Source organism: Excalfactoria chinensis, chromosome 6, assembly GCF_039878825.1.
Source record: "Excalfactoria chinensis isolate bCotChi1 chromosome 6, bCotChi1.hap2, whole genome shotgun sequence".
Lineage (NCBI taxonomy): Eukaryota > Metazoa > Chordata > Aves > Galliformes > Phasianidae > Excalfactoria > Excalfactoria chinensis.
In genome coordinates this window covers 28,147,509-28,172,180 of record NC_092830.1, presented here as the reverse complement: position 1 = coordinate 28,172,180, position 24,672 = coordinate 28,147,509, and the positions used below count along the sequence as shown (strand labels likewise).

General features: G+C 37.7%; 1 protein-coding gene across 3 annotated transcripts in view; it reads left to right on the top strand.

The window, feature by feature from the left end:
- Positions 1 to 24,672, top strand: part of LOC140253836 (VPS10 domain-containing receptor SorCS1-like) — a 271,593-nt gene that overhangs the window by 158,531 nt on the left and 88,390 nt on the right. For all 3 annotated transcript variants that reach the window (XM_072339820.1, XM_072339819.1, XM_072339821.1), the window contains exons 4-5: positions 5,692 to 5,850; positions 19,862 to 19,935. In XM_072339820.1, coding sequence (XP_072195921.1) covers positions 5,692 to 5,850; positions 19,862 to 19,935 — 233 coding nt within the window. The remainder of the gene's footprint in view (positions 1 to 5,691; positions 5,851 to 19,861; positions 19,936 to 24,672) is intronic.

The window sequence follows — 24,672 nt, the reverse complement described above, 5'->3', positions numbered from 1 at the left end:
ATGATCAGGTGATATAACTCAGATCTCTTCATGCACCTGAATTGAGTGAAACACTAGCTTGGATTTCTGGAGTGTACTTAGATATTGTCACATGGTTCTATTTCACTGATACTGTGCTCTTTCCTACAGAGTATTAGAGAAAAGTTGGCCCAAGGAGAATATGAGGTAATAAAATAAGTAAAGGTTGAGAGGGATTCTAAACTAGTTCTAACTAAGTTGCTAAATCTGGCATTTGTGGCAGCCATACAAGAATCAGTTCCATTCCTGTAAACAGAATCTTCTTGCAAAGCACTACCAGATTGCTTTGCCAGGACAGCAAAAATACACATAATTGTCATGAGCGATCTTCCCTGAAGAGTTAGCACCAGAAAAGGGTGAAAAAAGTGCGAAGCATTTAAGATCTGTAAATTATGTTTTGTGTTCACTTGTCACCTCTAGGAAAAGCAAATCAAGTTTCTTCCTTTTCAGGGGTCAGTGATTACTGTGCGCCTTACATGTGAGTACAAAAGCCTGTGTCAACTTAATTGAACTATTTTGCAGAGAATAAAACTAATCCATCTGCAGCATTAGGAAATGCAGTGTGTGCTTGCTGTGTTGGTGTGACTAAGCATACACTCATCACTGCATAGCACTGATCTGAACAGAGAACAGTTACTTCTGCTGAAGAGCCTTGACTGACTCCAGTCTTCATTTAATTTAAGATATGACAGCAATAAACCAGACCAGAGGCACTGCATGGTTTGGTATACCTTTAGTATGGGCTTTTGCTAGTAGTAAGGGGCAAAGAAATATTCTTCTCTACTCCTGTATTAGTGTTTGTAGTGGTAATATCAGACAGTTTAAAAACTGTCAAGATAAAAAGCAGTGAGCCCAATTCTTTACATACAAATTGCTAGATCAGTCCACCAGTGCTGGCAATCTTACTAACATGTATAATTTTTATTTACTCTCCTACGATGTCTAAGAGAACAGCCTTGCTAAATCAAACCGAATCTTTCAGTTGAGAGGGAAGTGTCAGAACAATGTAAGTAATAATATTTCCTTGTATGTTTTTCCAGAATTCAACAGTGCCTAACTCAGATTCCTGAGACAATATTAGAATTTTTGTATTAATGGGTATCTTCTCCAGGTATCTATCTGTTAATTTTGTCTGTTCAGATAAAGGTTTGGGGTCAGCATACTACGTCAGTGACTTCTGTGGCTTAACTAGGTAAAAATCCAGCAACTGTCCATGATTTCGATCTCATTTTTATTGATTCGTTTGAGACTCGGATGTTTTGTGTTATGAGAGAGTGAATAATTGCTCACTAGGCACTTCCAGGTCATTCATAGTCCTGTAGACCACGGTCAAATTGCCTCTCATTTATTTCCTTTGGAAGTTGAATAGTTCATTTATTTGCTGCTTTTATGAAAAATGTTTTGTTCCATTCTTCAAACACTCTTATTATTCTTCTGTATTTCATACTACTACATGTTATTATTTTGTTTTTTAAGACGGAGGAATAAGAACAGCACCCAGTGTTTAAAGTGTAAGAACACTGTCCAGTGACCTAGTAGGGTTGTTTATCAATCTGTTTGATTATTTCCTAATAATTCCTACTGCCATGTTTGAGTGGTTTTGACAGAACCTGAAGAAGGATCTTGTTTTCTCATAGGACTCTACATTGAAACCCACATAAATCTCTCCTGAAATAAAATAGTTATGCAGAGCCTACTGTTCTGTCTGTTACTTTGGGATTGTCTTTCTCCATCTTCCCCTGCCAACCCGCTATACATCATTGCTGAATTTCACCTGTCATTTTACTGCTCAGGTATTCAATATTGTGAAATCCTCTTACAGCTCTCCAGAGATGGCTTCTGGTTTTGTTTTTGGTGGTTTTTTGTTTCATTATGAATACTTTACTGCCATCAGCAATCTTTGTCACCTGTTTCTCCTTTCTTCTTTCCCAATCATTAGCAGATACATTTTCTTGAGCAGAGGCCTCTCTGGTGTTCAGAATATATTTATTCAGAAACCAGTATTAGCTGGGAAAGCAGCGATATGTTGTGTAAGGCATTACAGAAACAGAGAAGGAAGATAGCTCCTTCTTCAAGAGTTTACATCCAGTATGTTTCCTACACTGAGGTGGGAATTTATAAAAGTAGTTTCTTTTTAATCTTCTTTCTGAGATATTGTTGGATATTAAAGACTTAATGAGATATTTGACTTCTAAGCTTAGATTCTCTTTGTTATTGCTGCTGTTTTTATTTTCCTTGCTTTCTTGTTCAGAATGTGTCCACTTTTTATTTTCTTTATAAGAAAATGCATCAAGTCAATGGGTAATTGGCTACTTCAAAGTACAAATTGACTTCATTTATTTCAAAGAAAAGTCTAAAATTTATTTACTGTGTACTTCTTACACTGCAACAACAGAAACATTAATATCAATTGTACTTTCTCTTCTTTCTCATTTATGTTCCTGGCAACTTAGACAATAACAAAGCTAATGTGGCTGCAGGTGCATTAGTGTGCTGTTCAGCTTAGTGAAAGCAGGTTTGTGTTATGAGGTAGTTGATGCTCAGATAGCATCCACAATATGGTTATTTAGACTTCAGACAGGTGCTAGTCTGGTACTCAGGGCTGAATGTTCTGTAGTGGTTGGAGTACATTAGGTGTGCTTCTGTTTTGGTGTTATTAAAGAAAATTCAGTTTCTGCGTTCTGAGATCACTGTGTGGGGTGAGCCATATCATGATATATAGGAATTTGCTATAGAGATTTCCCCTGAGAATTTGTGGGATTAATTTCAGGGTCACACTACTGGCCTGACCTGAAAGGTTCATACAGGTAGATACACTGAATGTTTTCGTTTCATTTTGGAAAAAAAAAAAAAAAAAAAATCATTCAGATGTCAGCTTCTGCTTCACATCTGTTAAGTTCTATCTTTCAGATTTGTCACTTTGATTATTTGCGCACAGACATCTTGTATTTAAATTAACTTTCATCTGATTGGGTTTTGAACTAGGCGATGTATGAGGTCCCTTTGAACCCAAGCCATTCTATGGTTTTGCAAGTTACATGAGACTGACTGTGATTTGGGTAGTCTGCTTAGTTCTATTTTGTTTCATTTCAGGACATTTTTGCAAAGTGATTGGCAATGCAGGGCATGATGGTGGTAAAGAGAGTGCTGTCCCAGCACTGAAAGTTGTAGTTAACAAATAGACTAATGGCTGGAGAGTCATTGGTCAACTGCATCCCCTGATTATGACTCTCTCTATGTCCTCACATAAATCTACAGCAGTTCTGCACACTCTGTCATGTGTAAAATACTATCACTGTTGGCATATGTAGTAGAAGAGATGTATTCTGAAACACTTCACATGTACAGACTGGCTGGTCGCTGCAGGTGAGTGGCCAAGTGACTAGTCCTGGAGACCATAGATAGCTGAAAACGCAGTAGCAGTAGCTTAAGGGTGGTAGTTAGCAGATTAAAGCCAAAGTCATTGGTACTGGCAGTTCTCTTTAGGTACTTAACGTCTATTGATTGAATGAAGAATTAGGTGCTTCAGTACTGCAGCAGTTTGTGCCTCAATTCCAATTCTATGAAATGGAGATAAGAGCACTTTCACACTTCAGAGGAGTGGCATGACAGAAGACGTGTTAAGACTGTGATGTGCTTGGATGTGGCAGTGATGAGGTCAGATGAGTTCCTTGTGCAGGTAGAAAGCATTGTGTGAAACTAGAGTGGATCTTGATTAACAGCTTGCCTTAGAGGCACAATCCAAAGTCAATGAAAATACTCTTATTAACTTCAAAGAACTGGGATCAAGCCCATTGATTTGTGCTTATTTTCTGCTCTAGTTACTGTAGTCCAAATGAATGCTATGCTGTGATATTTTCATGTACTAGCATAAACAGAATCCACTTATTAAGGGAGACATAGAAATAGGAGAAATAATTTCGGAAGTCTGTTGATAAACATTAACCATAGAAACATTGTCCCAGATATTTTTCTGGTTAAAAATAAGAAAGTAAGTAACTAATAAACATCACTTAATTTTGGGCTTGACAAGCTAGATAACTTATTGAAAGTAAATTGTCTATATATTGATGCTTTGAATATTTATGCTTTCTGTGTAACCTCTATCATGTAATCTTCAGTTTAGGATCCACATCAGCGATATACTTGATGTATTTCAAAGCATTAAATTCAAATATGAATATTTACTTTCAGTGGTGCATGTTTTCATCCTAAGATTTCAAAAGTAGATCAGAGATACCAAAAGGAGATGGTGCCTTTAGGGTTACAATGGGAGTATTATCCTATTGTATATTAAAGTATGGCAAGGCAGTATAACTTGTCTAATGTCACTGAAGATATTAAATTCCAGCAAGTTTGAGGGAAACACCTAACCTTCCAAGTCACAGGCCAAGTCATTATACAGCCAAAGGTATTTTGAGACATAGATAAAAGCCTCTGGCATTTATCCAGTAATGAAGGACATAGGTGTATTTATATCTTCACATACAACTAATTATCATCTGTGTCTATCAAGACTTATGGTGCTCTATAATTCATAGCTAACGAGTTGTTACAGATTACTCCACCTGCCTAACTAAAGACATAGGAATGAAAAGTGTGTTTTTGCAGTGCTTAAACCAGGGAGGGGTTTGCTCTGAGAAATGGTATGAGTCCTTTCATTTCATACTCATCTAAAGATATCAGCAACAGCAATAAAATAACTTAAATAAATAAACTAAATTAAATTAAAGTGATACTCATGGTTAAAGGCTTTAGTACCTTTGTGGGCAAATATTTAGAATTTTTCATGTTTGTCATTCACCATACCTCATTCCCACTCCTGATGGGTGTTATTTCCTGCTTGCTGAAATACTGAAATGATCTCTTTGTAATATTCAAACCTATATATACTTTCTCAAGCATAGACACATAAGAAAATTTTCTCATTCTCTCTGTTTCATCAGCAGTGCAGACCAATTAATACCATAGGTGATAGAGAGAATTAGCTATGACAACTGCAAGCCATGTATCTTCATTCTTGGACGAAGCTAGGAAGCAACTTTGCTATGCAGAAATTATTTGTGCAACAGGTGAATCTCTAATTCACAGCATCATAGAAACTGGAGATGTGAAGAACCCAGCACATATCATATGTGTTCTCCTGCCAAAGCAAGATATTTCTTGCAGACAGACAAGCTGTAACATTTTAGGCAATGAAACCGTTGTCTTCTCTGAAAATTCTGCCAGATTCCAACAGATCTCACCGTTAGAGTTTGTTTAGTTTTAATGTCTCTCTCACTCCTCTCAGCCCATTTATTTTATTTTCTTAACACCTTACTTTTAGTCTGCTACTCCAAAAGATCATTCGTGAAGTCCCTGACAGCCTATCGTGGTTGTCCAGAAACGTATTTTTACTCTCACGTCTCAAAGATCAGGTTTGACTTTTTTTCTGATAGCATAAGGATATCATTTGGTCTGTATTTACAAGTGATAGTTACTTGCTCTATTTCATTGCATGTTATGTTTTTATGTGGTTCAAATACAATATTTCCCATACTGAAAGATCGGCTGTGCTTAGTTTTGATATTGCATCGAAGCATTTTGAAGCAGACATATTTATTAAGATTATTGGAAGTTCTTGTCCTCTGATTCCTCTTCAACACTGTATTTTGATCTTTTCCTTCCATACAGATTATGCTGTTGACCGATCCAGAGGTCGAGAGCAGCTTACTGATTAGTACTGATGAAGGTGCCACATATCAAAAATACCGTCTGAACTTCTACATTCACAGTCTGCTCTTCCACCCAAAGCAGGAAGACTGGATCTTAGCATATAGTCAAGATCAAAAGGTAAGAATTGTTGCCAGTATTTCACTTTATTTGCTCTCTGCTTAACCGTTACAGAGAATTCAGTCTTGAGGGTAGCTGGGCTGGTATTTCCAGCAGAGGACATTGAGTAAGCCGTGATCCCTGTAATAGTCTGCCCAGAGAGGTCGTGGAATCTCCTCCTCTGGAGACACTCAAAGCCTGGCTGGATGTTTTCCTGTACAACCTGCTATAGGGAACCTGCTCTAGTAGGGGATTGGAATAGGCGTATTTCCAGAGATCCCTTCCAACCTTACAATATTGTGATCTGTAAGACAGAAATAAAGGACGTGGGCACCTACTGTATTCATGGGTCCTAGTGCTCTTATGCCTGACTTGTCCACCTGCTTTTATTCACTGTCTTTTTTTTTTTTTTTTTTGGCAATATCATGTGTCAGGTAATGGGAAGAGAATTCAGCTGAGACCCTTCACAGTAAGAAAAGCAACCTCTAATGTGACTATTTCTCCTTGTAGTTAACACTTCTCTCACTCCATTCTGGCACTTGTTCCAAGAGCAGTATAAGACATTGCTTGTTCCTGTCTGGTTGGCGTATTTTCAAAGAGAAATGTAGCAGTGAATCAATTTCTTTTGATGGCCAGTTACTTCAGCATGCTCAGTCCATCTGTTGAATAAATTTGCTGTGAGATTTGCCTTGATTTTTTGATGTTCAACTTGAGATACCAGAATGAGACTTAAATGTAAGAGATCTCATTGTTAGTGGCTTCTGAAAAACACACATCAACATGCATGAGTCAGTTGCTTCCTTTGAAGAACCTTATAGAGTTCAATCTGTATTGTACTCCAAAATGGAGATTGAAGGGGTACTGTAAGAGGAAGTTGGAGTTGTATAGCTTGGAGTAAAGAATGCACTGGGGAGACAATTTTCTAATGTTTCAATACTTAAAGGGGCTTATATGAAGGATGGAGAGAGATATTAATTTTACAAGGGGTTGTGGTGGTAGGACATGTCATAATAGTTTTAAACTAAAAGAGGATAGGTTTAGATTAGATGTAAGGAAGAAAGTCTTTACTGAGGGTTATAAGGCAATGTAACAGGTTGCTCAGAGAAGTTAGGGGTACCCCATCCTGAAAATGTTCAAGGTCAGATTAGATAGGGCATCAAGCAATCTAATCTACTGGAAGATCTCCGTGCCTACAGCAGGGAGGGTAAAACTTTGAGACATTTAAAGATCCCTTCCAACTCAAACTGCTTTGTGATTTGATTCTGTTGTGCATAAATATCTTTCTTCAAGGGGAAGACAACATTTGGGTAAATATTCTGATCTAGCAAAAAAATTAGGGCTGATGACTGAGAGTCAGTGGTCACTGTGAAGGATTTGAGCATTGCAGCAAACTGCTTTGAGAACTGGTCGATTTCACATGCCAACTTTTTGATGTTTTTGAATGAAATGGAAACAGATGGAAGTAATCAGCTGAGCTCGCAAAAGGGATAACAGAATGAAGTGTTTTGTCATCCCATTTTTAAGCCATATATTTGGTTTACAAATAAGTAATCTATAACGCTTTGAATCTAATCAATAATCAAAGTTTTGGATGAATTTTTAGTTTATATATTGATGTAAATATCACCATGAATGTTTGAATACTAAGATGTCTCTCATGTTAGCATTTGAATTAATTATATAAACATTAAACAGTTGTTCTTCCTTTTGCCTAAATTAGGTTTGTAATTACAGTAACTGTAAGCCTCAGAAAATAAATTAATTAGCTGAGGTCACAATGAGTTTACGAGAACTCTTGGAATAAACATTCAGTCCTGTGCTCTAAGCACAGTGCTATTCAAGCCCTGTAGCATCCAAAATTGAACAGGAAATGCATTTTGCCTGCTTAATTCAATTCTGTGCCATACAGAATTGTGCTGAGTGTTGTGTGCACTCACCTCTCTCATAGCATTTTGCAGATTGTACCATTGTAAATCTGTTTCAGAGAAATGTGCAGATAAAATGATTAATAGGTGTTCAGTATGGAATTAGGCAAAGTGAAAATGTTTTCTTTCCATTGTGGCTGATATGAAACAGAACAGAATTTTTTCTCTACTGCTTGTTAGACCCCTTTGGAGTTAAACTTTGTGTCAGGAAAAGGAGATTTATCATGTGAGGATCAAGGAAACTTTCAGTGGTAAATTTGTCAGTTGGAACTAGGGTACAGCAGAAAACGAATTTCTGATGTTGTGATCATCATCCAGTTGATGAAATAATTCTGAATTAGAGTTCATACAGCTAATACGCGTTTAATTTATGGTAGGTGTCTACCAGCAGGTATATTTTCATTGTTCCACATGAAACTCCTACACTTTTCTTCTATACAGAATTTTTAAAAACCCAAACTGGATGTAGAAATAAAGCTGCCTTTTGTGTTTTTACCTGAATTTGTGGAGCGTGTGTGAGATGTGTGCATATGGTGCTTTTGGTGAGAGGATGCAGGTTGTATGGTAAACTCTCTTTGTGTTAGGGCATTGATTAGCAAATTGGATAACCATTGGGAATACAGTATTTTAGCTGCAAGAAGAAAATCATGTAGAAAAAGTCTATATATCAGTGAACTCTGAAGTAGAATTTTAGAAGTCCTCCATATAGGTGTGAGTCACAGGCTTGTTTTCCACTTCAAAGCCTAATGGAAATACTTTCTGAGTTCGGTGTACTTGCACCACAGAGAGTAACCAAAAAAGGAGGAGTATTGTTCAGCTTGGACTTAATGAAATATAACTCAAACTAAGGGTCAAATTCTGTCCATGCCTAAGTGTAAATGGCTCCCATTGGTTTCATTCTCTTATAGCCAGAGGCAGAATACTCTCAGAGTAATTGTGTAGTCCTGCGACTGTCAAGGTAGCTGCAGTGGGAACTGTTGGGCAGATTGGAACAAATGATGTTGCAGTTTGCTAGTTTGTGTTCTTTTGTTAAGACTGTATTTAAGGAAAGAGAACCATTACTCTTTGGATTTCAGGCAGTGTTTGTGCACTGATCAAGGATTACTTGAGAAAGCAGAGGAAACCTATCTGAATGGTAAGAAATTGGCATTATCATATCATGGACTTAGATGCCATGCATGGAAATGAAGAGGCTGTAGAGGTTTCACAATCATTTTATATTGCTCTTGGCAGTCAGGAGGAAGTTAAGAGTCAATTAGAAAGCATGTTTACATCGTTCAGGCAAACAAAGTTCTCATTGCATCATTTGCATCTTGTCATTGAAGCAGGTGGGACCAGGGAAGTCAGGTGGTGAATTGAGCAACTGCTGAAGAGGCAGGAATCAAATTGGGAATGAACTGTTTGACTCTCAGGAGTGCTTCAAATAGTTTAGGACTGATTGAGGGCAAATTCAACAAGTAGGGCATGCCTCTTATTGCTCAATTGTGATGAACAGGAAATGGGTCACAAAGCATCATCTCAGTCTCTTTACAGCCTGCTTGAGTCTATCACTATGATAAGCATTACAGATCTTTTTTGTTTGGTTGAATAGAGATTTACTAAATGGCAGGGAAGTCTGTGTTAACTGAAATCATTTTACAACCCAGTTTCTTGCGTGTTGTTTGCAAGTGAATGTTGTTAATTACTGGAGTTCAACTGATGAGCCATAACTCATTAAGCTTCAGTGACTTGGTTCTTTTGTTCACATCTCTCCTCCGTGTCTGCGTTGGGCGGCAGACTTGAATTACCATTGCTGACAGGCCAGTCCCTTATTCAGTCATGAGTTTTTCCTGCCAGTCTTGAGTAAAAAAAAAAAAGAGCAGTAAACCATCTGCCGCCTGCACTAATTGCTTCATGATTGCATTCATTGTTCTGGCTGAAAGTACAGTTGTTACATGGCTGATTCTTACCACATAATTGCAGAACTACTGCACGCTTCTCTATTTTCTATGTAAGAGGAGTTACAGATCAGGAGGAAACTTCAATGCTGTAAAGCATTGCTTGTGAGGTAAAAACTTGTTGGAGGTCTTGTACGTGTGAGCTCTCATGGGTTTAATCAGCTTGCCTGTAAGATGAGGGCTGTATTTTGTGGGAGTATTAGTTATGCATTACTATGTAATCTTCAAAAGTGGTTTGCTGTGCAATCAGAAGGTGGGATGTAAGAGCCTCTACTTCACGTGGAGACATCTTCTGCTATTCAGATGGGTCAGACAGGTAGAGGAATGGTGGGTAATCAGCCATGAATAACAGAGCTATTTGGAGAGATGAAGTATGGGTGAAAGTGGAAAACACAAGTCAGATGGGTGAAATGCAAGGTTGTAATTATCCATCTCAGGAGTAAATGTGCAAAGGCACTCAAGAACTGAAAGGCAGCAACAGAGGCTGAAAAAAAGAATCCAGATTTAAAATGGAGTTATTCTCATTGCTCATCCTCTCTCATTTTAAATGAACTCTTGAAAGGCAAGGCACGCTAAAGGAGCTCTGCCTACACAAAACCAGGAAACGAAGAGGCATTTGTTTCCTTTTTCTTCTCTTTCATTTTTTCATCTTTTTTCCTCTTAGCCTTTCCCAAGAATCTGATTCCATCCATCTACCTTCATTAACTTTGTGTAAGTGTGTCACAGTGGAGAGCAGTGGGTTAGGGACAACTGATGGTTGGCTGTATATTTAAAGTGCTGAAGTTCAGTAATTTGGGATTTTGCTGGTACTGGAACAATGTATCTTCAGTCATCCAATCATGCCATCTTCCTCAGTGCTTCTTCCACAGTAAAGGAGTCAAGGTCAGCAGCTGCTGAAAGGTGAAATTATAGAGGCTTTCTTCACTCAAACCTTTAAATAGGACAGATTCCAGAGAAAATAAAGGATGCCCCAGACCCTTTTCCCATCCACTCTCCCTCTTAATCCTTTGAAAAAGGGAGAATCCTGCAGCTCATAGTCTGTCTTGTTTCCAATATTGGGTCATTGTTCAAGGCCTCATCAAATCCCAATGAAATTGCATTAAAATGTACACAGGAAAGTCCCCTACCCACTCAATATACTGAAAATCCACTTGTTGTTGGACAAAAGCCTTTAAAACCATTCTCAAACACTACTTTTGTTGTTGTTGTTATTAAGGTTGGTGGGGAAGACATTACTTGTGTAGTGTTGTTTGTGTTTTCTTTTTCTCCTTTTTGTGTCTTTTCAATTTTGAGGTAGTATTTGTCCAGGAGGTAGTCAGTTTGTGAATTATATTAAGTGGCACCAAAGCCATTTTATTTACAGCAAAACTCTCTGTGACATTTCATGTGTGTTTAAAGCAAGAAAGGATCCATCTGCCTAGATGAGGTACTTAGGCTAACTTCTTCTGCCCCTTCTATCCATGCATTTGGGCTAATGTCTGCCAGTAGAATATCTGCTATAGGTGCAACCAGTATTGGCTCCTCAGGTTCTGATGGACTATTTTAGACGCACTTCTGAGTTACAAAGCCTCTAGTTTCAGTTCATTAAGATCTAACCTTGAGAATTATTTTACCTGGAACGTGATCAAATCAGAGACTTTCAGAGGTTTTACTTTCAGCCTAATTTATTCTGTTCCTTTTTACACCTTCTCTATCTCACTGGTAGCAGTCATTGAATACAAAATCCATGAGCTTATGATTGTAAACAAGCACAAAAATATCCGTGTTTGTAGATGAAACTTTTCATACTCTTCGTGAGATTCCTTAAGCACAGACACCTGCTGGGCATTCTGACCACGCATCTTGCACACAGTTCTTTTCTTGTTATCTCTAGGACAACTGATTAGCATTTGGTGGCAATCAGTGTACTGAAGATGAACAAGGAAGGGACACTAAAACGAGTCATCTGACTGTTAGTTTGATAGAATTTTTCTTTCTTTCCTCTCATGGTCAGTTCCTTAGCATTGCCTCAGTAAGAAAACTAATACAGTCAGACTGAATCTTCAACTGGTCATGAGCCAGTGCACAAACTGTGACATAAAAAAGGGTTTCCTTGTGAGCACATCAGTCTTTTACACCTCACTAAGTATGATGTATTAAGTGAGTTTGAAGTGTAGAGCTTAAAATGTGGTATATAAAAAAAAAAAAAAAAAAAGAAAAAGAAAAAGGTGATGCTTCCCTAATCACCAGGAGAAAAAAAAAAGAAGTCCAAAGATAGGAAAAAAATCAACTGGTGGAGCCCAGCAAAAGTCTGTCTGTCCGGAAAGAAAGATTCATATCTGGGCACAAGTGTGATCAGTGAAACAGAAAGAAGGACTCCTGAGCGGTAATCACAGTGCTCTACTACTGACTCACTTATTTTTAAGCAAATTAATACGTCCTTGCTTATCCATCTGTATATGCATGAACCCTCTGTACCCCTACAGAAGTTGTTCGTTTACTGCTTTGGGTTTCCTGGCTGCATATTTGTTACTCTGCAAATTTTTTTTGCGCTACGTGAGTCTCATTTTCCTACTTCCATGAAAATTTCTTGTTTTTTCCTCTTCAGAATCCGACAGTGCACTGGACTAAGAGTAAAGAAATGTGATTGCTGTCACTGGGTCTAGCACTGATCTCTATGGCTTTGAGTAACTTCCTTCAGTTTTCTGTAGATGATTCTCTTCTCTCTTTTCAAACAGTCATTTGTTTTGAATGCATGCTCCTATGTGTCTCCATTTTCTTATTATGCAAAGCACTTGTCAGCACTGAATTCATGTGGAGCCATAGGTTCTAGTGTAGTAAAAATGCAAGGCTGTGTGTGTGTGCATGACAGTTCCAGTGCTTTGCCCTGAATTCTGTTTAATCAAAGCCTTTTCTCTTCTGTTCTCATTCTAAGAGGGTATATCTTTTAGTTGATAAAGTATTTCCTTACTTTAGTCACCTAAACAGTCATGAACATACCTAATAATTTCTCAGCATAACAAAAAGCACATGCAGGATGCTCTGTTGCAGAGATTCCTGTTGCAGAAATATTAGAGCTGTTAACAGAGAAAGAAATTAACCTTGAGGATAACTTACCAAGCGGAGTAGTAAATTCATCATCCCTTGGAACTCAGTTATGATGGCTTTCCAGAAGATTCAAACATTGAGACTGTATGTCTCTCCAGAAGATAAAATCTAGCTCAGCCATTGGTTGTCAGCTTAAATAATTCTCTCTACTGCTTGAATTAGTGACTAAGATTCTGCAGCATCTGTTTAGATGAGAACAGACTGATGACACCAGTACTTCTTTCTGGCCTTAAGATATATGTGCTAGGAGGATTCCTTTAAGTATCTGCTGGTAAAATTGTGTTTCCTGCTACGTGTTTAGTATATAAATGGAGTGCACTAGAAACATCATGCTAATATAGCTACTTGCTTCCATAAGGCCAGAACACCAGCTGATATGGTTACCCGTTTAGAACATGTATGCATTAAGCACATTGCTCCTTCACACTGACGGAGATATCTGCTGTGCCAGTGTGGAAACCTCTCTCATTATGATCATCTTTGATGTAGCAGGTAGATCCTGCTGAAGATTTAAGACCATAAAGAACTACTTAATATACCTACATAAACATGTTCAATCTTACATTTTTACTTGATGCACAAACCCCATTGTTTTCTGCAGACTGCATATGAAGAAAAAGAATTCAAGCTTGATTGTTCTTCTAGGGTCGTAAATTGAAGCACAATGCTGAATTGCTGCAATCCATATGGAATCCATGCTATTGCTCTTCACTTTCCTGAATGTTGTAGATTACTTCCAAATGTACTGTTTCACAGATGAATGCTATTTGAATAATGCCTCTATGAACAATGAGAATAATGAATGTAGAATCACTTAAAATACACCTGCGCTTGTAGTAAAGTACATTCTGTCAGTAATAAACTTATTCAGTTCAAATGAATAAGGATAAAAGGAGGGACTTCACTGTACTTATTTCAGATTACATTGTTGTGTCTTCAGAAAGCTGTTTTTACCCAGGTTGACAGTGATTAAATGGTGTTTTTTGATGTTGCGTTCTTTGGTAAAAGTGAACTAAATTTTTAAAAAGTACTAAACTCAAAGAAGAAGTGATCTCTGAGATGTTCACGTGGTCCATCATTACAGAAATCGTGTTTCAAATGCTCTGTTTCTTTTGTCAGTCTATGGGATTTAAGGGATTAAGGTGAAACACCGTGTTCAGGTCAAGTTTTGATCAACTCATAGAAATACCAGGAAATTTAAGAGGCAAACGGTCAGCATATGTGAAGAAATAAGGTTAGAAGGACTGACCAGTAAGAAACTTCTAAGGAAATCGGTGGTGAATTTGAAGCAAACCCAAGTCTCTCAAAACTAGCTGAGCTAGTTTTCCAGGTGCGTGTTCTAGAGGTGAATGTTGAGTTGAATTGCCTTGGTCAGATCTCTGTCAAGGAGGAATAATTGGAACTTCCATGTATGGTAAGGGTGAGAAAAAGAGACCTTTTCCTTTTGTGAATACAAGAATATTGAAGTTGGTAAATCCAATCACCAAATCAAGTTAAATCTTGAGCTGTGTTCCGTTGTAACGTGGTGATGGTAAATGCCTTAAGAAAATTAATGGGAACTATTATCTTGCTCAAATTATTTCCTTTGTATCTCTTCCAGCATGCAATTTAAATCACATTTTCCTCAGCCAGATTCCAGATTTCCTTGTATGTTTTTTTTTGCTGTTGTTTTTTTTCTCCCCATAAAATTAAATCATTGCACAAAATTGAATATCCTCATCACTAGAGGAAGAACGTCTATCTATAATATGATTTAAGATCAGTGTGTGAAGAATAATCAAAAATAAATGTTTCATCAATTAGTTTAAATGCTGAATGATGAAACATTGTGGTCACCATGAGTCAGTCAAATCTGCAGCTATATTGTGTAGGTGGTAAAATGAATTGGAGGCCGTGAGGGACTCCATGCTTGTTAAAAGCTTTGACTGGGAAAATTTTGCTGAGAATAGATGATGGGTCTTGACTGATATAATGACCCTTCAAATGATATTTTACCAGATCTGGTGGGTCAGTCAGATTCGCAGTACCTGGTATATGCAGCCTGACTTTTCAGAGTCAGATGTTAAATGAGTAACTGTTTCTTTGATGTCTTGGATGATAAATAGATCACTTTTAGTGTCTTTGGTATGATGAGTTCAGTGAGCATAAAGGCAGCTCTGGGAAGCACAGAACTCATTGCTAGTTGTTGGGGATAAGAGCTTCTTAATACAAAATTGCATTTGTTGGTGACATCTGTTTGATGATGTGCTTTGTTAACCATCAGGTTTAACAGCCAAATGAACTTAATTCAACCACTTCATTAGGGCCATGTTTTTGGCTGGGAAAATTCAGTGTTCATGAGGGAAATGGGTGTTTTAGAATACAGTTTTGTTAAAGTGTGCCTCCCAAGCTCATCCAGATGTAGTGCTTCATGAAACTGCTAACAGCTTATTGTGTTTGTGCTAAAGATGTGAGTTAGTGTCAGAAGTTTTCAACTTAGTAATTCTATCAGATCTAAATAGACAAGTTGGGTCGTGTAGGTTAGAATCTAATACAATCATCAACACAAATCACATTTGTTTAATGCCTAGAAAACATTTCCCTTCAAATCTCATATTTTAGCTACATATTTTGTAGTTTTTAGATGACATGCAAAGTAGTACAAGGAAATACAAAGCCAGTTAAGTCTGCTGGAAGATTTGGGAAAGAGATGACTCCTCAGTTAGCATGATTTGTTTTAACTCCATAAATGTGGGGGAAAGACTGATGTTTTTTTGTACTTGAGACTCCCACAACAGACTCAAAGCAAGCAAGAAATGGTGATTCTTCATGCAGTGTTAGGTAGTGGAGCTCCGTGCTTACCACAATATTTTCTGGATGCTGGAAGAATAGAAAAGAATACAGAGAAGAGAAGAACTTAAAGAGAAAAAGTATTGAGAAATATTAAAGACAGATACAAACTCTCACTTAGAAAGTCCCTGAGCCAACGATTGATGGAGCTTTAGAACATGTTTAGAGGAACTGTTGAATATACAGTTTCTGAATATGCCAGTATTTTGGTTTTCCAAGCATCTGCTGAAGGCTGTTTCTAAAAAGAGATGGTAGTGAAATTGAACTTCATTCTAATCTAATTCAGTAATTCCTCTGTAATCTGACAGTAAAGAAAATGATTCATTACCTGGATGAAATTCATACACCCCGAACACCGGCTTTGCCAACTCTGGAGCTGTCTTTTTTTTATTTAAGGTTTCCGTTAGAACAGATGTTCCCTGGTTTGAATGGGCCCTTATTGCTTTTGCCATGTGTTCAGCTAGACAATGGCTGATTTCCACAATTTTTAAGAAAATTAATTTTATAGATTTGCTTTGATTCACTTTAGTGTAAGGATGGTTATTTTTGTAATATGTTTGAGGTAAGGAAATGTATGCAGATTTGCCTGAACTCGTAGGCTGATAAGCTGCTTGGTGGCTGAAAAAATATATTAGAAATAATATAGGACAATATGAGAAAACAGTCTAATTTTCACCATTCTGAATAGAGAAACCTTTTACAGAAGTACCTATTATAGGGAAACCTTTTCCTTACACATACCTTCACTTACAATTTCCATGTATTATTATAGCTAATGAGAGCTCCAGGAATCTTTATGTTGTGTAAGTGCATTCCACAATATATGATTTCTGCTGTAAAGAGCTTAGAAATTTGACTGCAAGAGAACGTGTGTAGGAGGTACAACTACGAAAGAGAAGAGGAAGTAAGGAGAGTTTTATTCCCCAATGAAGAAGGGTCAAATCTGAGAGATCAATATAAGATTTGTACTTTATAATGGTTTTGTCTTAGTGAAAACAGAAGCGTCAGATCACTACTTGGCCCCGAGCTGAAAACATACACTGAAATTGTAGTAGGTTCACTTTTTATTTGCGGTTGAAATAAGAGTTGTAGCAGAGAACATTATCTAATTTCTGTCTCCTAATGAATATTGTCATCAGACAGCAGTGCTTGCCAAAGAAAATAAAATGTCATCTCTGAAGGGACTGCACACATGAGCCTGTCAGAAATCATCCCAGGAGAGAAAGAGCTTTTATAACGACAACAAAATATGATGTTGGGTTTAAAAAATATACATACAAGCACTATAATTGCTAAATGGGGAAAAAATATTCCCTGCTGTATCCTATCTGATACTTGACAAAAACTCAGCCTCCAAATATTTGTTTTTTTTTCTTCTCCTGGGCTAACTAAATAAACTCAGGCTAAGCTGAGTGATACTTAAATATCTGGAAAAAAATATCCTTAATGTAAAGTACATTTTCCCTTTTGTTGGGGTTGGTACTTAATACGGGGAATTCCCCTTTTTCTCAGAGTACATTGGTGCTGCTGTGAATCAGTGAAGGCTGAGATTGGTACTGAGATAACGGCAAAGGAGTAAAAGCTTCTTAAGTCTGGTTATTCAAGTGTCTCATCAAAGACAATAAGAGCTTTGGGCATGAATTCCCAGGGATCTGATATTTCCCTGTGAGAGCTCTTTCGTTTTCTCATATACTTCTCCCAGCTCACTGGGCACTGACTTCTATTATGAGAAGAAAATACTGACATAGTAGAATTGCTGTATCTATTTCCTCCCTTTGAAACAATCACAAGTCTAGCATTTCTCTCCTTTTTACCTGACTCACATCTCTTGTTCAGGGCACACAGTAAGAAAAAGCAGGTTTCCTGTGTACAGTGCATCATCAGTGCTCCTCTCTGCCACAGAAATCACAGATGTGCCAAATGAACAGCCCCTCCAAATACTTCTGCTGAAAGAGCCGGGGGGAGCTGGAGTGGTGGGAATGTTCAACAACTTGGTACTGCACTGAGGTTGTAGGCATGAAGGAGGATGCTGTACAAGAACAAATAAAGCTTCTGCTGGCCATGATAAATTATTTTAGGATATCATTACTATCAATGACAAATTCTAAAAGGTGGCAACTTTCTGAAAGTTGTCCCCAAGAGAACTAGAGAAGGGAGTATGGTGCGGGATATAAGGGGGGAAAAGAGCACTTACTGTGATGGTGCCAGCTGTCAGAAAGCATCAGTGTCCCTGGAAATCTTGCATCCCACATATACCAGGTCTGGAAACGCAGAAGTGTTTACTGAGATTTTCATATCGATCTTTGTTCTTAATTAAAGGAGGTTTTACTGTGAGCCAATATCAACTTTATTAAAGTTTAAATTACTTTATAGCATGATGACTCATTACTTGGCATGAAAGAAACCACTTTGCCATAAAAGGGAAATATTGGTATTGGTAAGACAGATAACAATAACATAGTGATCTTATATTAGTTTGTACTATGCAATCATGAAGGCAGATCTAGAAATGGTCTTTGGATGTGAAGGAGGAATAAATGCATCCAGTAATAGTAATACTCTTGATCAGGTGATCGTAGAGCACTTTTAACAATGTACTGTTAAGTGTTCTAGAGGATAAATGAGTTTTCTTCTGTTATTGTTAGGGTTAGTGAATCTTAATGTTTCAAATAAAAATATATTTATAGTTAATGAAAAGTAAGAGTTTCAACACTGAAATATCAAAAGGTTATTATGCAGTTTCATTTGAAGAGCTAAACTGTGTTACCTTTGCCTGACCTGGTTATTTTCTATTCCCTCTCCTTTTCTCCCCTGTCTCTTCTTTGGCAATATTCAAGAAGAAAATGGGATAAGAAAAAAGAGGCGGATAACCATCTTTAATGCTTTATAGTAGGTTTCAACGTATGCACATTATACTCTTGATCAAACAGCTGTTACAGATGTTATTAGTTTTTCCATGTTATTCCAAGGTTTTAAAGAGGGGAACCCGAGGGATGTAGTGATTTGTGATGGCAGTGTAATGCAGAATAAAAAGTAGTTTAAAATGCATTCAGATCATCTTTCTGGTTAACCCAAAGCCTTAATATCAGCTTGTCTCCTCAGTGATTCTCTCGGGCTTCCATCCTTGCCTTATCCCAAGCCAGTGCCACTACGTGTTCCAAAAAAGTCCATCAAAAATTGCACATAAAGATTCAGATTGCTTGCATTTTTAGCAAAATCTCTAATCTGAAGTCAAGAAAAGGGTTCAACAACTCCTTTTACAAAAGAAATTGACCATTTCTGTCAGAGGAGGAGAGAAAATGGAATGAGTTGGCAAGAAAAAATTAGGGCTGATTGCCTCTCTGTGTTTCTATATGAAAAAAAAGTGAAGTAAAATAAAGCAAAGAGAACCAGAACCCAAATGATTCTGTGCTATTCTTCTGAGAATTATCCGATGGTAGCATTTATAGAGAGCAGCTGTTTGTAAGTGCTCTATAAAAGTCACATTTGTATATTATTCCACAAAGACATACCAAGTATTTATAATACCTGTATTTTCCCTTTTTTTTGATGACCTTTCTCAGTCTTACTTGGTATTTATTGTTGAAAGTTTTTCTGATGTGATTGATGTATTTGGTTATTGTTTGTGTAATCAGGGTAGAAGGTTGTGTCACATTGCTTGCAGGAGCAAAGTGAGAATTACAGGTTTCCATGGTACAATTATTTGTGCTATTTCAACTCAACCGGTCCTGCATGCAAAATCTGGATGTATTAGGACACTTCTTGTGTTCCTCATTGCAAAACTTCTCTGAAGGTGGTGACTGGTAACTAGGAAGAGATTGACCTTCTGATGCAATATTAAGGCAGGCAAGTCTGTGTATCTGTTGTCAGAGCAAAGTTAGGATATCAAAGTTCTGCATTATGTTCTACATCTGGTGTCCATCACAGCTTTAACATAACAGGAAGCTTTCTCTCACTGTGTTATTTTGTCACCTGAGAGTGCCACAATGAACTAGATAGTGAGTTTTCAGTATATTGTGATCCCTGAGGTAACTGCAGTTGTGTCCCATGTTGTTCAGCTCACCTAAAAATCCCTAAAAATCACTGCAGATGCTTTTCAGCTGTCCCAGACACATCCTTTTGAGACTGGAGGAAGAAAAACCTGGGCTTCCTGTTTCAGAGGATTTCTTCAGACCTCCAGACTGATTTCTCTATTGCTGTTGAGCTTTACTGTGGTTCTTGACTGGTTTTTTTTTTGTTTTTTTTTTCCCCCAGTTATTCAGCTCAGTGGAGTTTGGCAGAAGATGGCTGCTTCTTCATGAAGGAGTTGCACCAAACAGGTTCTACTGGTAAGAACAAAAATCTCTTCCTCTTTTCCCAGACATGTTCCCATTCCCCGTATGAACAGACATCTTGAAATGAAAGCTTGAAAGCAGTGTGGCTGAGTGCATTCTACATCACTATTAGTCTCTTGTTGTTGGGATTAACTTTGAACTGGCATGAAAGAGGCATTATTCCTGCTGTTCTATGTTTGAATAGCACTTGAAAGTAGGGTCTTTGATCTAAGGATGATGCACAACTGAAATATTCTGAGTCTGAAGAAAGCATTGATTGAGGAGGGGAGAGTTCTGCAATTTCCTGTGAACATTTTGGGTTGCAACTTAAGTAAATTCAGTGTAAGCTTGGTACTCAGAGTAAGTCTTGAAAGTCTCAGAAGACAATAGCTTTTCTGCCATGGGTGACAGTGAACATCACCAGCTGCAGTGACTGATGTTATGCTTTTAACTGCTGTTAGATCTAGTTCAATCCCTGAAAATGATCAAGCTAATGACCACCGAAGTAGGCACACACAGTTCTTTACTATGAGCTTGAATCACTTTGTAATATTGCTTCTAGGCTGCTGTGACAAGATTTCCAGTCTGAGTTCAAGCTTTGTGGATCAGTGTATTGTTTAAGTCCTGTTACTGAATCTTAGAATGTCAGTCAGTTACAGCAGTGGTGAAACATTTGGGAGTTTGGTGCCAAGGTTACTTGAAAGAAATTTCATAGCTCTTTGTCACTGGTACAAGCTCTAATCTTCGCTGCACATATGGGTGAAAGTTGAGGAATTGAGGAGACACTGTTCTACTTTCTTGCAAATATGGTTGTCTTAGACTAAGCCAAAACTGAAGATTAATTGTTTGTATTTATTCTTATTCTTCTTCTTGCTTGCACTGACATCAATCTTCAGGAGTTCTTGCCAGCTCTGTCTGGAGGTGGAAGTTCACCTGTGAGCAGATGTTGGTTCTTGTCCAATGAATCTGGACTTTAAAATAGAATCTTTGGATAAAATAGTCATTTTGTCATCAGAATGAGATGAATCAGATAATTAAAGTGAAATCCCAATAGGTGACCATTAAACCATAAGTTTGTGCCTGTTCCTTAGGTTTTGAATGTACTAAGACTTAGGAATGGTTTGGTCAAATATTTTCTTTTAATTTCAGAGAGAAGTATGAGCCCTAGGTCAAATTTACTTCAAAGCTGAATTAATATTTGGTTTGCAAAGAATATAGACCGAAGATTTTGTTTGCTGCTCCTGACTTCTAATTCTTTCTCAGAATCTGTATTAGCTGAGGCTTTTGCAAGCTCAAATCCATTTTAAACTTTGGCTTGAATTTCTGTGTTTGTATACATGTATTTATGTCACCCTTATTTTATTCCTATGGGGCTGCTAACAGGGTTTCTAAATATCAGATACAAACACAGCCCATCTGCATGTTTTGGTATTTCTGGGCTAATAAAAGTGGGAAGTCCTAGAAACTGGATGATCCATTTGTTGAGCAAACAAGATTGTGCTGGCTGAAGAAGGTCAGAGGAGGATAGAAGGGGAATGACTGTCCCTGTTCCTGGATCTCTATGTCCCACACTTTACTATGAACCTTTTGAAGTTTCCCATCGTTACTTACAGTAATGGTTTATCATAAATTGAGCGATAGATGCCTGAAATAAGAATAATGATGAAAATGATCATTTTTTCCTTTTTGTAAAGCTCAGACTTTGAAGGCCTCTTAGAACCTTACAAATAAGAGAAGACCTGGAGCTTCAAAGGCAAACAAGAAGCTGAATAGATGAAAAGATGTTCCAACCACCCATCTAATTCCCTATGGCCATAAACAAAACATGAAACTGCAACTCTGTATTTTCACCTTGAACAAAATGTCCCTTAGATAATATACCTCAGTGTAAACTAAACTATAATTCTACTATCAAAATTAAAAATGATGTGGCTTACAGAGACAGTGTTATATCTTGTTCTGGATTATTTACTGGGGTCATCATTGCCTTGGAAAATAAAACCAGCTCCAATTATATGGTAATTTTCAGGCCTCGTAAACATCCACAATAGAAAACAAATATGTTATTGAGAGCAACGTGGTTTTTCTGTGCAGTAGTCACCGAAGTTGTGAATCAGAAGGGCAGCACTTTGCAGTCATAGTGTAGTAAATGCTGACCTTCCATGCACAGAAAATGAAAGGGAACTGGGTCATGAGAGGGTGCAGATGAGTAGTTGAAATTCAGAATTCTTCAGCAATATCTACATAGCCAGAGCTCTTAAATAGGTTTGGTAGAGCGTGACTCGGTGCCTCATATTTATTTTTTGAGAAATGCAGATATGCAGAGTTTAATCAAACTGGCTTCCAGTTATTTTTGAGTACAGAAATGAAGAGTAAAAGAAAATATCTCAGAGTCACAAATTTCCAAGGAAATAAGCCTACTGGGACTCTTCTGTTCCTGATGCTTTTTCTAAATCAAATGGATTTGAAGGGAACCACGAGGACATGCTGTATTGTTCTGAGAATGATGGTTATATTCCAGTATCTAAGAAAGGCTTCATTTACTGGAAGGAAGGAACATCTGGAGGGTGTTCCGTCTAAAAGAATTTGAATAGTCGATGCAAAGATGCATTCTCTTGATTTCTTGCTGATAGTTTTGTTTGCATTTTAGTCTGTTATAATGGTTTACTAGTTAGTTTGTGGGTCACTCCGTCCAGAGTAAGACCATGAAGATGATCCAAGGGATGGAACACCTCCCCTATGAGGGCGGGCTGAGAGAGCTTGGGGCTGTTCTGCCTGGAGAAGAGGAGGCACTAGGGAGACCTGAGGGTATCTAGAGAAGGGGGGGCTAGGAAATAAGAGGACAGACATCTTAATGGGACCTGTTGTGACAGAATAAGGAGACATTTAGATTGGATGTAAGGAAGAAGATTTTTATAGTAAAGATGATGAGGCACTGGTACAAGTTGTCTAGAAAGGTGGCGGATTCCCCATCCCTGGAGACATGTGAGATCAGGCTGGATGAGGCTCTGATCTCCCGATGGAGCTACAGATGTCTCTCTTTGTAGGGTAGTTTTAGTTTTGGAAAGACTGCTGCAAGTGCTGCCAGAGAAACATTTAACATCTTATGTCTGTTTCCAGAAGAGTTTTCTTTTCCGTTCACTTACTTCTGGTTGCTCTGTGAAACATTCTCTCCTACTACCACTCAAGAGAAATTTAGATCTCTGAAGATCATTAAAGTAATCTGCCAATGCCTACTGCATAGCTATGAGAAAAAGCTCTATGTAGAACTCTGCTCTTTGCTCTGCTCTTTGTAGCTTACAGGTGTTTTGTGTTCTTCCGTCATCTATTTCATTAAATGGAGTCATTAACATGAAAATGGGGTCTTTGTTCCTTCAGCACTCATCCCCTTTTTTTGTTCTTCTATCCTCCACTGTAAGTGATGCTCTGACATCTGCAGGTGTGATGAAAGAGATTATGGAGAAATGTATCTGGAGTGTGAGAAAGAGATGAGCAGATAAACCTTTAAAATTAAGTGTGTTGGGCAGTCTTTAGTGAAGGGCTATAGTAAAATTGTCATTTCTAATAGTTGCTGTAGTTAGGGTATCTTATCACATGTCTCTCTGCATAATCTAAATATGCGAATGTGGTATACTGAGAAAAGCATTACGCACTCAACTCTATGTGCCTGACATAGAGTTATTTCTTTGGTTGGTTCTTGTTATTTTGGTGTTAAATGTACTGCGACAGAAAAATACATGAAAGTTAACAAGGTGCTTGGTTATTCTGGAACTGTGCTGCGTGAAAATACTCTAATTGCTAGGAAGGAGTGTTCTAAAGTAATGTTAGTTCAGCAAGTAAACAGCAAGTTAATGTATATGATTTAATGTTGATAGCATAGTACTTACTAATGTGATCGGTATTAGGGGAAGAGAATGGAATAGAGGTTTGATAAATAATGTTTTATCTAAATGCTTCTGAGTTTGTTTTTATAATCTTTGTTGATTTTCTGCATACATTCCTGGAATGTTGCTGGCAAAGGCTGTGGTTTGCAGTGAATGCAAACACAATTGCTGAATCAATCATATTAGGAACTGCTTTACTTTTTTCCTGCTCTAAGTGGTCTTGTCATCCAGTCAAAGTTCAGCAGTGATACCTTGTAACTTGCAAATCCAAATATTCATGACCAGTGGCTTCAAAGGATTGTGTGCCCATGATACTAACGGTTCCCCAATGACTTAATGGGAGATATGTCAGTTTGGGAGAAGATGTTGCTGTGTCTCCACTCCATCTTGTGTTTTTCTGGGTATGGGAGAGTGGAGAAAATGAGTGCAAATATCGTTTAAAAAAACCCAAAAAACAGCTAACCAACCCTTTAACTCAGACAATACAAAGATATGCATACACACTGAAAGGGAGAAATAGATAAACCTGTAAGCGGTTGGGAGGACAGATGAGTAGATAGGACTGTATATGTGTTTCTTTTATGAGCAACAGGAAAGAAAGATAATCTTTAGAGTAGAATTATACAGTGTATATCTTTTCATTTCCAGAGTTGGCTAGAAAATATATTTTAAAAGGTCTGACTGCATTCACTGTAGCAGCTGAAAGAGCTGAAAATCAAGGGAAAAAGTGTGTCAAAGCCCTGTTAAAAACTCCATTATATTCATGTGGATGGAGCCAGCCAGGCAAACTGTCCCCACTTTCTTGTCAGATTTTGGCTTGGTGAAATTTGCACACCTACCCAGGTGGGCTAAAGTAATTTAAATGACA